General features: G+C 41.8%; 2 protein-coding genes across 2 annotated transcripts; both read right to left on the reverse strand.

Annotated features, from left to right (window-relative positions):
• Positions 1 to 562: 562 nt before the first annotated feature.
• On the reverse strand, positions 563 to 5,037 carry spag7 (sperm associated antigen 7). Its single transcript, XM_053617639.1, has 7 exons — positions 4,914 to 5,037; positions 4,049 to 4,116; positions 3,865 to 3,953; positions 3,675 to 3,759; positions 3,494 to 3,583; positions 2,788 to 2,944; positions 563 to 1,996 (listed from the first exon to the last, which is right to left on the reverse strand). Exons 1-7 carry the CDS (start codon positions 4,996 to 4,998, stop codon positions 1,884 to 1,886), a joined length of 687 nt encoding a protein of 228 aa, XP_053473614.1. The 5' UTR covers positions 4,999 to 5,037; the 3' UTR covers positions 563 to 1,883.
• A 361-nt stretch (positions 5,038 to 5,398) lies between these two features.
• Positions 5,399 to 12,314, reverse strand: slc25a11 (solute carrier family 25 member 11). Its single transcript, XM_053617637.1, has 8 exons — positions 12,065 to 12,314; positions 10,574 to 10,726; positions 10,193 to 10,399; positions 9,980 to 10,070; positions 9,618 to 9,708; positions 7,445 to 7,544; positions 7,099 to 7,150; positions 5,399 to 6,902 (listed from the first exon to the last, which is right to left on the reverse strand). The coding sequence occupies exons 1-8, from the start codon at positions 12,139 to 12,141 to the stop codon at positions 6,747 to 6,749; spliced, it is 927 nt and encodes a 308-aa protein (XP_053473612.1). The 5' UTR covers positions 12,142 to 12,314; the 3' UTR covers positions 5,399 to 6,746.
• Positions 12,315 to 14,761: the final 2,447 nt, after the last annotated feature.

Below are 14,761 nucleotides of genomic sequence, written 5' to 3' on the forward strand. Positions count from 1 at the left end.
TCTGTTCATTAAAATTCATATCTAATTTAGTGTATTAATATATGAAATAACTCCTTACACACACACACACACACACACACACACATTATAAAGCAAACAAGTTTGTACAGTACAGTAATTTAGACATACGAGTAGTTTCTTAAATCCATCCATGTTGTTTATCTTTCAGCCCTCGTTATTGTGTTTTATAGAGTTAAAGTGATGAGAAAAAGACTTCCATAGTCACTTTAAAGCTATTCTACATGATTTGCCTCCGTGGGTAACCGCTCCACGCACCTCATTTAACATCCAAATCATCCACTCGATTTCAGTGACCTGAGAAGGAAGAGCTCGTGATTACACTCCTGGACAAAGTGTGTGTATAAAATAAAAAAGAAAAAAAAGAAGAAAAAAAATCAGTGTTGAGAATGTACTGCATATTAAATAATAAACTGAAGTAGCACCGCCACAGAACTGTTAATAATCTTATAGATAAATCTAAATTCTGCAGACCAGAACATGATTGGCTCTTATATTTTATGACGCATTAACTGCAGTTATTAAATAAACACAAACCACAATGTTTCATCGTTTAATCCTTTATTTAAAACCCCAAACGCGAGTAGCCTTAACAGTCGAGTCTGTTAGAACACCAGGCTTCTCAGATACAGTGTGTAAAATGTGGACAGTTACAGGATTCATTACTGACACAGACTATTTCAGCTTTATATTTATTACATATTAAAGGTGGTAAACAGTAACAAGGCTTTAAAATGCTATAAATAGGAAGGAAATTCAGTTCCACGTGTGTTTTTTTAGGATTTACTTACTGTATGAAATATGAACAGAGCACAATTTAGTGATGAACACAGACTCACCAATGACAACAAAGAGTTTTATTCTACTACACCAAACGGTCTGCTTCATATCTGAACATGCACCATCGATTAAAATCCAATATTTCTAGCACGGGAGCTATCTGAAGTTGATATAAAGGCTGGTCTAACTGAGAGACCAGTTAGCATTAGCGTTTTGTAAAATGATGCACACTTCACATGAACACACTGCAGGCCGTAACTCCAGAAGAGCGAGTTTGGATAAAAAGTGGTTTGAACAGTCATCAACACTCAATACAAAAACACAAAATCGATTTTTTCTATTGGAGTGGATCTGTCCGAGGACAGACGGGTGGGCGTGTCTTTGTCCTTATATGACTTCAAATATGTTTGAATATGACCAAATCTTAAAATACTACTTTTTTACATCAGTGCCATTGATTTCCTTATACTGCCATATAGGGACTCAAAGACACACCCACATTTCCATATATGGTCCATACTGACACACCCACATTTCCATCTGCAACCTTCATATATCATGGGCACTTGGACACATCTGCATTTCCATATATGGGCCCTCCAGTGACACACCCACATTTCATTTCTTAGTCATGATTTCCCAAGTGCATTTACTCCTTTTCCAAAAAACTCGTGGCCCCACCCACATTCCCAAATATGGACAAGGATCCGCACGCACACCTTCATGGCCAAATTTTGCCTTTACATGTCGCTTTATTTAACAAACTCACTAAAAATAAAAAAAACGTGTCTTAACTTCACATCATGAAGACACGCGGAAATAAAATCCACTAAACTAACGAGCTTTAAAACAAAAACACACACTATGAGGAGGGTAGAAGCAGCAGACAAGGCCAGAGTGACCGCTAAACAATGTGTGTGTGTACACACACGCACACACACACCCTCAGGGAAATATTGCTAAAGAGTACAATACTGTACAGGGACACATCTATGAATACACACCCTGATTCTCTTATACACATACCTACACACACACACACACACACACACACACACACACACACACACACACACACAGCAGTCTCACAGGCCGCTGGCCCCCGTGTCCTCTTCTCCTCTCTTGAGGCGTTTTTTAGCCCGGATGTCGTTCATGGCCTCCTCGATGGAGCGCGTGTCTCTCTTATTGGCCACGGGGACTATCAGAGTGAGAAAGAACCAATCAGAAATCAGGAAACAGACTAATCAATCATTTTAAAACAAGAGAGGAAGACAGTGACGGGAGTGTGTGTGTGTAAGGAAGAGTGAACTGCAGATTTTACTCTAAAATGTTCACTGAAGGTAGTGAGGACGGGATCTTTCATAAACACTTCAAAACTCATTTAAGGTTGAATCAAAGTCGGCAAGTCGTGTAATTTTTCAGTCAGCATGTCGATCTCCAGGATTCTGCGACCGCAGAGACGAACGCAAAATCAGGCAAACTCCGCAATATTCGCAGGAGCTGCAATCTTTCACAATTACCACAGACTATCCGCAGATTCGGGCCGAGACGCATCACGTGACGTCGTCACGACGCGTGTTCAGCCGAAGCCGTCTCAGATTCACCTGCGTCGAACACGAGTACAGCTAAAAGATCTCGTTTACCAACAAACATCACTGTGTAACTATTTTGTGCGATTACGATTTCACCAATTTCCACAAAAAAAAATATTAAAAAAAAAAAAGCACGAAAAGCTCCGCAAGTTGATCGCAAATTTTTGGCCACAACAATCCCAAACAAAATAAACCTCCCGGAAATCCTTCATAATGTTTTGAAATTTTGACAGTTCAGAACTAAAATATGGCCCCAAACATATATTATTATAAATATTATATCTCACATATAAGTTCCACCAGGGACAAGGTTTATTTATGGAATAAACTATTTGGTTTAATAGTCTTGTGCACGTCTGCGTGTGTGTGTGTGTGAGAGAGAGAGAGAGAGACTCACCACAGCCGTACGCCTGGTTGGCCTCCAGCGTGTGGGCGGCGTCTTTAGCAGCAGACGTGCCAATCAGATGGCTGTATTTGTCTCTGTAGTTGGAGCTGGGAGACGACGGCCTCTTCTGACTCTGACTGGCTGCTTCCTCCTCCAACGCCGCCTGTTCCTGAGGGGGGAGTGGGCGGGGCAATGTGATATGAGCCAACTGGATTCATGCTAATCTAATCAACACTCGTGTTTGATGTAAAGCGTTCCAGTTCATCCTGTTCGGTTCAGTTTATTAGTAACGGATCAATGAGCTTGGTCTGGAAAGATTTCACTTATCTACGATTACACACCTTCTGTTGGAAAATACGAAACCGCAGACTAGGACTGTTTAATTTGTTTAAAAACCGGATTTGGATGTGTGCACTGCTGCAGAAACAGCAGGAAAAGGGGCTTAAATATGACATTTTTGCCTTTGAACACACAAATATTTGCAGAATTTAGAACCACTTGAGTGTGAGGGTTTCTCAGATATATGAGCTCCGAAAGAAGTGAAATTGGAATTGTGCTTTAAACAGATTATATCCTCTTCAGCCTTATTTTTTTTGTTGTTGTTTTAAGTTTAATTTCACTTAATTTGTTAATAAAAAACTTCCAATATTAGGTTTTAAAAACTGCAGTTTGAGGCTCCTCCTCTTCCTCTCGCTCGTGTAAAGACAGAGCTGCTCACCCTCAGCTTGCGTCTCGCCTCCGCTTTGGCGTGATCCCACTCCTCTCCTCTACGGTACGCCTCCAACTCCTCATCCGACGGGGCGAACTCCTGCGCGCACACACACACACACACACACACGATCAGTTCCTACTGCGAGTGTATGATATGTAAGCGGGAGCAGATAGATATCAATGCTTACCTTTTTAAAGAGCATCACGTATCTGCTTTCTTCATCCTCCCCGAACGAGAAGGAGGACAGACCCGCCACTTCGGCCACATCGTGCCTGGGTGACGAGAGAGCAGATAAAACACAGAGTCAACTCTAGAAGTATTGGCACCTTGCAAATAACTGAAGAAGAAGAAGAAGGAAAAAGAAGTGCTTGACTCACAGGATGCTCCTCTCGATCTTCCCCATGGGTGCGTACTTCTTCTTCTGCAGACTGCTGTCCTGGATGAAATCCGACACTTCCTTCTCCATCTGATCCAAACATCATCAACGAGATCATTTAGTCAATTAAAGTTCAACACTCTGACGAACACCAGGTTTCTGTTTGCACACAAAACCACTCGTACCTTCTTCCTAAACTCTGCTTTCTTTCTCCTCTCGTCCTCCTGCATCTTCTTCATGCGGGCGGCCTGCTCTGTGACGCCCCACAGGAAGTGAACACGGACATTTAGAAACCATTATGTAACACGCTAAACATGGAACTAGCCCAGAGCTGCTCTTAACAGATGTAAAGTGGACTTTAGGATGTCAGAGGTGGCAGTTTGTACCCTTATAAAGAGGGCACAGGGCTGAATCCTGAATTCTTAATGCCTCGTTACTGAAAGCGTAGTGCACTAAACAGGAAGCATATTCTATTATTTTCTCTATGTAGTAAATCAAAATGTATTTATTTATTTTTGTACATCATTTGTGATGATGACTGGCCACGTCCCAAACCGCAGTCTACCCTAGACTATTAAACACTACATTAACTCTATGGCTAGTCTTTAGGTGATCTTAGGTATTTTTTTTCTCTTGTAAATAAAATATACATATTAAAATCAATGAACAATATATATATATAATATAAACTAATGTTTTAACACAGATCAACAATAGAGATTTTTAAATTTATTTTTATACATCACTATTTATTAGGACCCGCGATTTGGGACACAACCCCTCCAGTTCCCAATGAACGCGGAGGGCTATTTAGAGACAGCCAATCAGAATTCAGGGCAGCAGTGACGTCACCAGTATAACCTCATTTCTTCTGCTGCGATTGGAAGAATTTTTCCCCTTCAGCGCGAGCGCTACAGACTGGGGCAGCGGCGGCTGAACAAACGTCGATAAAAAAAAATATATATAAACTCCATAAATGTGACGTCTTCACGAGTATAATGTGTTTAATGACTTAATTTCCACGGTATTAAAGTGTTTAAAACTGCGTACCTCGAGCTTTTCGGCGGCTTTCCTGGTCGCCGACTGTTGGAGGTTTTTCCATCGAGCTCAAGATTGAGCCCAGGAGGTCCGCCATCTTGGACTGAATGATTCTAACCGGAAACCGGAAGTCTTATGAGTAGCGGCGGCGTTACTGCAAGGGTTTAACCGCTAGAGGGCGTGCTCTCTGTATATAAAAATATAAATAAATACAATACGTCTAGTTTATTCAAATAAAACGAGACTATTATATAATCGTAATTAATAATAAATAATTTCTAATCATAATACACATTATATTATTTTAAATAAACACAATGCTTTAAAGGAGCATTTTCATTATTCCCTTTTTTCATTTCTTCGCTCTCTTTCTCCATTCCTGCATTACATTTACGGTCTGTTTTATAAAAAAAAGAAAAAAAAACTGTGTTTTCATCCTAAATGAAAACATTTTCTTTTAAAAAAAAAAAAGAAAAAGAGGAAAGCAAGCCGAAATCTGAATTTGTTCCAATATTAATTATATTTTAATATCCTTAACTTGTCTATGGGTGGTATGCCAAACAAAAAAGGGGAAAACAACAAAAACTAAAACACTGAGAATGACAACATTGAGAGGTTTTACACATGCTTTAAAACCCTAGTATGAGAACAGGTAAAAAAATAAAGAAAAGGAAGAATTAATGACTGAACTAGGCAGAAATCTGAACTGTTTGTTTTCAGAAAGAAATAAAGATGCACTGCAGGATTCACATTTAGTGTTGAGTCTTAAACATGACACGTTGCAAGAAACTGCTGAAGAAAAAGACAAAAAAAAAACAAAACTGCAGACATGTGCTGATATAACCTCATATCACAACATTTTATTTTATTTAATTTATATATATAAATTTATTTAGAACACATAACCCTTTATCAGATTATTTATTAGGACACTACAGTGCTGTATTTCTGTTCTTCTCTGAGAAGGACACATGACGCTGCCTTTAAATGAATCCAGATGAAAAGAAGACAGATTTGATCCCAGGACAAAACGCTGCCTCCTTCTCAAATGGAAAATTTTATAAACGATTTTTACCTCCAAGCAGCTACGAGGAAATTCAGCCTCTCTCAATAATCTCTAAATACAAATTTTATTTTTCATTCTTATTCATGTCTTGGCCGAGATATCCAGTCCAATCCATGTTCGGCTTATAAAAGTATAATTACAGTGCACAAGCGGATCATGTTATGTTAAATTTAACGTTTTTTTTACCCTGTGCGCTGATTTAACACTGTTATTTTTGTACAGTATGTTGGTAAAACTAACAGCAGAGAAACTTGGTTTCTCTCTCACACACACACACCATCACTAAGATCGGATTCACACCAAGAAATTCTGATTCAGTCTTTAATTTAGGAGCAGAAAATAAAGTGAGAAATGTGTCGATGAGTAGCTTCATGTACAAGACAGGAACTTTTTCTTCTTCTTCGTATAGGTTGTACTGAAAGTCCGATAAACGGCGCAGGGTTCTGAGCCGAGTCTCTCGGGGTCGGCGTGTGAAAGAAAAGGACACACAGCTGATGATGAGAAGATCAGTGGGAGAGTAAGACTAGAGGCTGTGTTCCAAATGCCTTTTCAATCACGCCCTTGCTGACTTCCCCTTCGTCTTCAGAAGCGTTACGTTACAGTGTGAGAGATCGACACAACTTTACTTTCCTAGCAGGGGAAAGTCGGCGGAAGTCAAGGAGGGCGTGTTAGAACACACTCACACACACTCACACACACTCACACACACTCACACACAGACCCCCGAGAACGGCTCAGAACCTCGACCGACCCGAGCTGCTCGGGTTCCCGTTAAGACTCTACGAGTCCAGGAAGTAGATCTTGTAGAACTTGTTCATCTGCTCGAGGAAGATGAAGGTGAGGACGGTGTGTGGGCCGAGACGGGCGTAGTACGGCGTGAAACCCTTCCACAGGCTGAAGAAGCCCTCGTTCCTCACCACCTTCACCAGCACGTCCTGCACACACACAAGACACGTGTGTAAACAAAGTGAGACTCTCGGCCTCTATTTACACCACACTGACCCGAATCCGGAACCACGTCCGGGTCACGTGCACACGCATACGTTATCTCTGTCTCTCTCTCCCTCACACACACACACACACACACACACACACACACACACACACACACACATCTACAAAACCACTCACGAGTCCGTTCTTGTACTCTGGCTTGCCGTCGATCATGCGCATGTTCTGGATCCTGAAACACAGACACGAACTTGAGCTCGACTTCAATCACCAAACACACACAAAACACCAGCCCTAAATACCGTCCACATCGGCTCCGTCCTAAACACCGCACCGCATTCTTACACTGTACACTGCGTAGAGACAGTCTGATTCCTGGATATTTGTAGTGGTGTAACGTCTCAAACCACACACACACACACACACACACACACACACACACACACACACACACACACACACACACACACACACACGTGTGAACAGCGTCTGGGTGTCAGTGCTGTATAGCGAGGAGGCGCTCGACCTGGTTTTAGCGATGTCGACTGGCATGGAGGCGGCTGTGGTGACGAGCCCGCTGATCATACTGGCACAGAAATGACACAGGATATCATCGGAGAAATAACCTGCCAACACACACACACACACACACACACACACACACAGTGTACTGAACGGTCAATGTTTAACCTCATGTGTACCAGTCAGAGCTGATATCACACTTTTACAATCATGATTTACAGCATCACATTAATATATTAAAAGCGTTTAAAATCAAAACCAGGGATGGAATCAGACATCCGGAAAATTATTAAACATGCATGAGACGCGAGACGTGATGTGGAAACTCGGGAACTCGCAAGGCAGTAAAACTGGAAGACCAAGAAAATCCGGTGGGGAACGGAGGAAAACTAGTGCTGCGTCCCACCCGGCCTCCGATCCGTCCTGAACAGTACCCGAGATGAGAATCAGCGCGTCCCAAATCATAGCACGTCGAGTTGAAAAGAGAATCCCACCCAAAGGTACCCGGACGCTCTACTGTTACCAGGAGCTTTTCAAAGTGTGGATCTGTGAAGACTTCTTCAGATAATATTACCCACAACTGCTTGCATGAGGGAAGAGGAGGAGTTTCATGACGGTTTGCTTTGCCGAATTCACCCTGCAAACATGGCGGACGAGGGACCGGTATAAATCAAGGGATAGGTAGTCTAAATGAAATGACACAGTATAGTTACAGTATCTCACCACAGTGAGTACACCCCTCGCATTTGTGTAAATATTTGATGAGATCTTTTCATGTGACAACACTGAAGAAATGACACTTTGCTACAATGTAAAGTAGTGACTGTACAGCTTGTATTGTACCCTACTGAGCATCTGTGGGGCCTCCTCAAACGGAAGGTGGAGGAGCACAAGGTCTCCAACATCCACCAGCTCCGTGATGTCATCATGGAGGAGTGGAAGAGGACTCCAGTGGAACCTGTGAAGCTCTGGTGAACTCCATGTCCAAGAGGGTTAAGGCAGTGCTGGAAAATAATGGTGGCCACACAAAATATCGACACTGGGCCCAATTTGTACATCTTCACTTAGGGGTGTACTCACTTTTGTTGCCAGCGGTTTAGACATTAATGGCTGTGTGTTGAGTTATTTTGAGGGGACAGTAAATTGACACTGTTACACAAGCTGTACAGTCACTACTTTACATTGTAGCACAGTGTCATTTCTTCAGTGCTGTCACATGAAAAGATATAATCAGATATTTACAAAAATGTGAGGGGTGCACTCACTTTCATGAGATACTGTATATACGGAATAATGAATGAAGAAAATCTGAAACGCAGCGAGGAGTGTGTTTACGGTGACAGTGCGTGTAACTCGGCAACAACAACAACAACAACGTTCTCTTCCGTTACATGATGTGTTTGTTAGTGTGTCCCAGGACTCACATTCTCCTTTATTACACACTCAAAAGTACGTATTTTTTCCTTCATAAAAAGAGTGTGTACTTTCAGTGCATAGAACAAGTACGCGAATTGGGACGCAATTAGCAAATTTTGCTATTGCATGTTATGTCTTGCAGAACTAAACAAAAGCGTTGTATACGACTACCTGTAAAAACCGGTCGGGTGACACTGCGTGTAAGGAGGACGCTAACCTCGGATAACAGCCAGAAAGGAAATGCCCTTAAGCTCCTCGATTGAAGACGCAAATACATGAGTGAAATCAGACAGACTGGACTGTATTTGACGTCGTGGATCCGGATTAGACGTGTTCCGGTTTTTAAAACGATCACGGCTTCACAGTGTCATGATATTAACTGAGCATTTTTTTTAAATCACAAACAAAAAAAACCCGAAAGGAAATATATTCTTCTTCCTGAGAAAGATATTTTTTTGAGCTGCGATGATGTCACAGGTGGACAAGTCAGGTTTCGTTCCTAAAAATAAAAGAAAGAGAGCTTCTTTTCTCACTGGCTTTCCATTCTCCAGCGATGCTCAAGGTCATATTAATGAGAAATGACAGACTAAAGCGCCGCTGCATCGCTCTGTTTAGGTGGAGATGAAGTGAGGGAGGAATCTCAGTTTAAACCCAAAAAAAAAAAAAAAAAGCACTGCCATTTATTTACATAGGGGTGGAGTTCGAGTTTAACAAAGATGCGAAGGTGGAGGTCGCTCGAACATGGAGGTGTAGCGTCTCACCTGTGTCCAGCAGAGCCTGTTTAGATTGTGAATAAGAAGCCAGCTGTGCTGCGTTCACTACCACTGCCCTGGCCATGGTGGGTATACAGCCCTGTAACACACACATACACACAGATTATTAACTTATTAACACCTACAGCCTCTCATTAACACGAGCACTAAAGGGGGCGTGGCCTCTATGACTGTCAGTCCCAGTGAAGGAGGCGTGACCTTTGTGCTTGTCAATAGATGCACATGGTCTGCACGAGCTGGAACTGTAGCAGGAGTGGGCGAGGCTTTCCGATTAAACAGGCCAGGTTAATGTTTAAAAATATTACACACTCCTCTCACACACACACACACACACACACACACACACTCACCCTCCACAGTGTTGTGAGTCCCTCCTCCCTGGTGATCCGGATGAGGGCATTAAAGACATTTGTGTAACCCCTCCTCTGATCAAGGGGAAGACTGGCACATGAAAAAAGAAACAAAGAGAGAGAGAGAGAGAGAGAGAGAGAGAGAGAGAGAGAAAGATTATTATGCACGTACACACACACACACGCACAGTTTTTCTTCAGTTTGGTGCTCACCGTCCATCTGCGGTCATGCGGATGAGCGCCACCTCAGCCGGAGTGCCGACGAACGCTCCCGTTGCTCCGGCCGTCATTCCGATCAGCGCCTTCATTAAGAAATTCGGAGGAGTTCCGTCTGCTTTTGTCAGTTTCTCGAACAGAATTGTGTAAATCCCCAAACGAGTGGTGGTGTAGGTCGCCTGCCTGAGGAGACCGGCCGAGAGACTACAGAGACGCACACAACGATGGGGGGGGGGGGGGATAACGTAAGGTGGACTAACAACAAACAGTGTACATGCTCCATATCCATAAATACCTCCTTCACAGAAATTCTCCCTTCACATACCCCCCTCACCAAATGTATATATGCCCTCCCCTCTGCACTAACTGCCCCCTCACCCTGTGTAAATGCCCCGAATTCCTTCGTTGCGCAGGATGCTGGCCACAGCGTGCAGACTCGTCTTATATTCACGAGCCTTCGAACCCTGACCGCTCAACTGCATCCTGTTCTTCACCAGGTCCAACGGCTGAACAAACACCGTAGCCCCCATCCTGAGAGAGAGAGAGAGAGAGAGAGAGAGAGAGAGAGAGAGAGAATGTCGATCAGTAAGTGACCCAGTAACTCAAAAGGTGTCTGTATTTAATCTAACCACTATCTCTGAATAAATGTTTAAAATTTAAATGACAGACACTTAAAGCTGCAGTCAGCAACTTCAGCAAAGCTTATCTGAAGTTACGGAGCTATTTCAAAACAAATACAGCCTCTGTTACGCTGTAAAACCGGTTGCTGGAGCTGAACTGATCTGAATTAACAGCCAACATGATTATCATGCGAAAGTACGTGCTTGTTTTGACGATGGTGGTTCACACGGCTCGTTCGTTTTTTCCCCCCTCTTCCTTTACTGTGTATAGTGCCACAGAAAGCAGAGTTTTTCCCTACTTAAATATTCAAGCCAGACTCGAAGAATGAATAAATTAATGAATAAATGAATAAATAAATAAATCACTGACAGCACCTTTAATCTACCGAATGTGTATGCTGGGCAAAGACAAAGACAAATATTCACCACAAACACACAGACATGAAAAGAAAAATAAAAAAAACCCACTGCGTAAGAAATGATGTCACAAACAGCCTTATCTCAGTTTGGACCCAAATGACAGGGGCTGACTGTAAACAAACAGCACACGGCTGAACAAACGTCATAACGAACTCCCGAATATCCTGGACCACATGATGACCGAGACAACGCTTGAACCATTCTGGACATGTTTACGATTTAGATCAGATGTTCCCAACACTGGTCCTGGATGCAAATGCAGGACAGCAAGAACCTGTTATGTAGGAGACCTAGATTTGGTTATTTATCATCAACATCATCATTTCGTGCACATGTTGGACCAGGAACTGTTCGAATCGTTGCTTCAGTACTGTTGATCTGGGTGTTTTTGGACTCTGACAGCACATTCCTAGCATCTGTGACCTTTAAGGTGGAGGAACAGATCAGTCTGAAGCACATGCTTGCTTTGTGGTAGAAGTCTGGCCTCCATACTGGTGTAGAAGACCTTCAGCATTGCCAAGGTTCCTCAAACTTAAAAAAGAGAACAATGAGCATCTAACTAATTTAATTTGGAAGCCATGTTTCTAAGTGGAAATGATGGGTTCCCAGTTATATTTGATAGCAATTTCCATGGATCAGGGCAGTTTTAAAGCCGTAAATAGACACTGAGCAAACTGGAAATCCTGCAGCACATAGCAGAAGATAATAATCTAAAAAAAAACACAACAAATTTTTTGAAAATTTGTTCAAAATTTTTTTTTTTTAACAAAATTTTAGCCCCCCATATGCAACGTTTACAAGCTTTAACAACACTTTGTCCTTTACATACCCAGCCAAGCCTCCGAACAGGAACTTGATGGACTTTGGGGAGCTTTTGGGTTTTACTGACTGCGACGCTTCTGCCATGTCTGCGGTGTTTTATTCTTCTTCGGGCTTCTCAGACACTCGGATCCTCCACCACCACCGTGTTCAGCAAGGTGACACACCGGCGAGCGCGCACGTAAATACTCTGAACCAATCAGAAGCAGGAAATATGGTCACGTGAACAGGGTGCGCGCACGTAAACGCGAAAAAAACCCAACTACGCTAACAGCTACAATAAAAAGCCCCAAATATCCGCACTAAATTATACGTCAGAATAGCATTACTACATACGTAGTAAATGTATTTATTATAATATCAGTATTTTAGTAGTATAGTGTGAAATTGTGAAACGAGAAAGAAAATTTTAGTCGCTGAAGCGGACCACGTAACCGTGTACCAGCCAATGGGATTCAACTATTTTGGTCACGTGACCACAAACTGCTCACGTAATTAGCAAGTCTGTGAAGATTTAAGCTAGTCGTTTAGCTGTTGTTGTTGTTGTTGTTGTTTAACATACTACTACATGAATAGAACGCAGAATAGTTCGCAATGCTAACATTATAAATAATGCTATATTAATAATTATGAAATAGTGCTTACTACAGTACTATTAAAATTGTCGAAAGGACAAGGCAATACAACGGAAAGAGTTTAGTCACGAACATGGAAACGGTTGATCCAATGAGAAGCCAGGGATTCGGTCACGTGATGTGAGGCGTTCGTCGCGAGGGTTTACTCTTAAAGGGGCATGCACACGTAAAAGTAAAAGTGAAGGACTGATTCTACAGACGGATTACGTAATCCTGCACCGCAAATAAACATCATGTCCTTGCGTGTGTCCTGTATGTTCTGAATGAAAACATGACCTTGGGTGACCTTAAGTTGAATAAAGATTAGTTAATTAATATATAATTATAGCACAGTTATTTACATTGACTCATTTAGCTGATGCTTTTATGCAAAGTGGCCTATAACTGAGAAGGGGGTGTCCAGGATAGAACCAATCAGTGCGTCCCAAATTGCACACTTATGCACTATTCTACGCCATTTTGTAGTATGAATAGTGAGATTAGTGTGTTCACACTGAAACACCCCAGAAACAAAGTGCACTTTAAGTTCACAGATGATTAACATAAATAGTAAAATGTACCAATTCATTTTTGTTATCTGTTTGGCTATGCCGCTAATGCTGGTGCCAACGCATTACGTGCGTCTGACATAATTTGCCCTTGACCGGGAAACAGCATATACTTCCGGTTAGTACAAAAACGAAAGTGTGCCATTTGAGACGATACTACCATTCTAAAATTCATACACTAGACGCCAGAGTGTATAGTGCATAGTATAAGTGTATAGGATGTCATTTGGGACTTTTCTGGGGTGGAAATCTAGTGTGGAGTAAAATACTAATCTGCATCCATAAAAAATAACATAATGTGGCTCCGCCTATCTGTGTAATGCCCGAGTAGATCCCCATCAGGCATAAAACACACACACAGCTAAGCAACATGTATTTGTTGTCTAACAAGCTACAAAAAAGTCATAGCTAAGATAAGATTAGGCCACATCTTCTTCAGTAGTGTTGAGAATTCAATATCACTGTTAGCTAACAACAGCTAGAAGAAACGTCTTGAAGAAATCCAATGTTATGCCTCCAAGTTATTTCTTTAGATTGTGAAATGTTTGCTCACCTGTTTGTCGGTTATAGGTAAAAGTTTGCTTCTGTGTGTTGGCTAGCTGAACACGCTTCTTCCTATGTAACATTACACTCGAGGGAAAATGCTGGAATTAATTTTAAAAATTGCCGAGGTGTTGTAGTGCAAATTCCGTTATTATTCAGATTAGCCTATCACAGAGATTTACTAAATCGTTCACTTTCGCATCATATGACATTGGTATTATTATTAGTAGTAATGTTGTTGTTGTTAATAATAATAATAATAACCACCCCTAGCCTTAATCAAGGACCCAGCAGGGGCAGCTTGGTGGTATTATGGGATTTAAACCCACAACCTTCTATCAGTAGTCCATGACCTTAACCACTGAGCCACCACTGCCTGGAATGCAGCATCATACAGTGATTTGTGTGTGTGTGTGTGTGTGTGTGCACGTATAAAATTGAGACGCTGGTGAAGGGAGAGTGTGCTTGTCAGAGAGAGAGAGAGAGAGAGAGAGAGAGAGAGAGAGAGAGAGAGAGAGCTGTGGTTGTGCAGGCTGCAGTAATGTGAATGCTGATTTGATGATAATTCCTGCAGTCAGTCTGCATTGTTTAATTCATGCAGTGCGTCAACTGCCAACACCCAAAACCGCCACATTTCTCATGCACACAGACACACACACACACACACACACACACAGGACTGAGAGCACTAACATACTGTACTCTGTGTGTGTGTGTGTGTGTGTGTGTGTGTGTGTGTACCAGCTCTACTCCCTGAAATGTTCTGTTATACAACAAACAAAAATCACATACTGTAGAAATATATAAAAACAAAACATAAACAAATGATTAATGAAGTATAAATTAGCTTATTTTTAAAAAATGAAGAAAGAAAATATCTGTGGACTCCTTTTGAATTTTATTTTGTCACTCTTCTGTGCTGTATTAGTATATATGTATTGATGTGTATGCAAAATGTGTGTGCGTTTGTGTGTGTGTGTG

This window comes from Ictalurus furcatus, chromosome 28, assembly GCF_023375685.1.
Source record: "Ictalurus furcatus strain D&B chromosome 28, Billie_1.0, whole genome shotgun sequence".
In the NCBI taxonomy this organism is placed as follows: domain Eukaryota; kingdom Metazoa; phylum Chordata; class Actinopteri; order Siluriformes; family Ictaluridae; genus Ictalurus; species Ictalurus furcatus.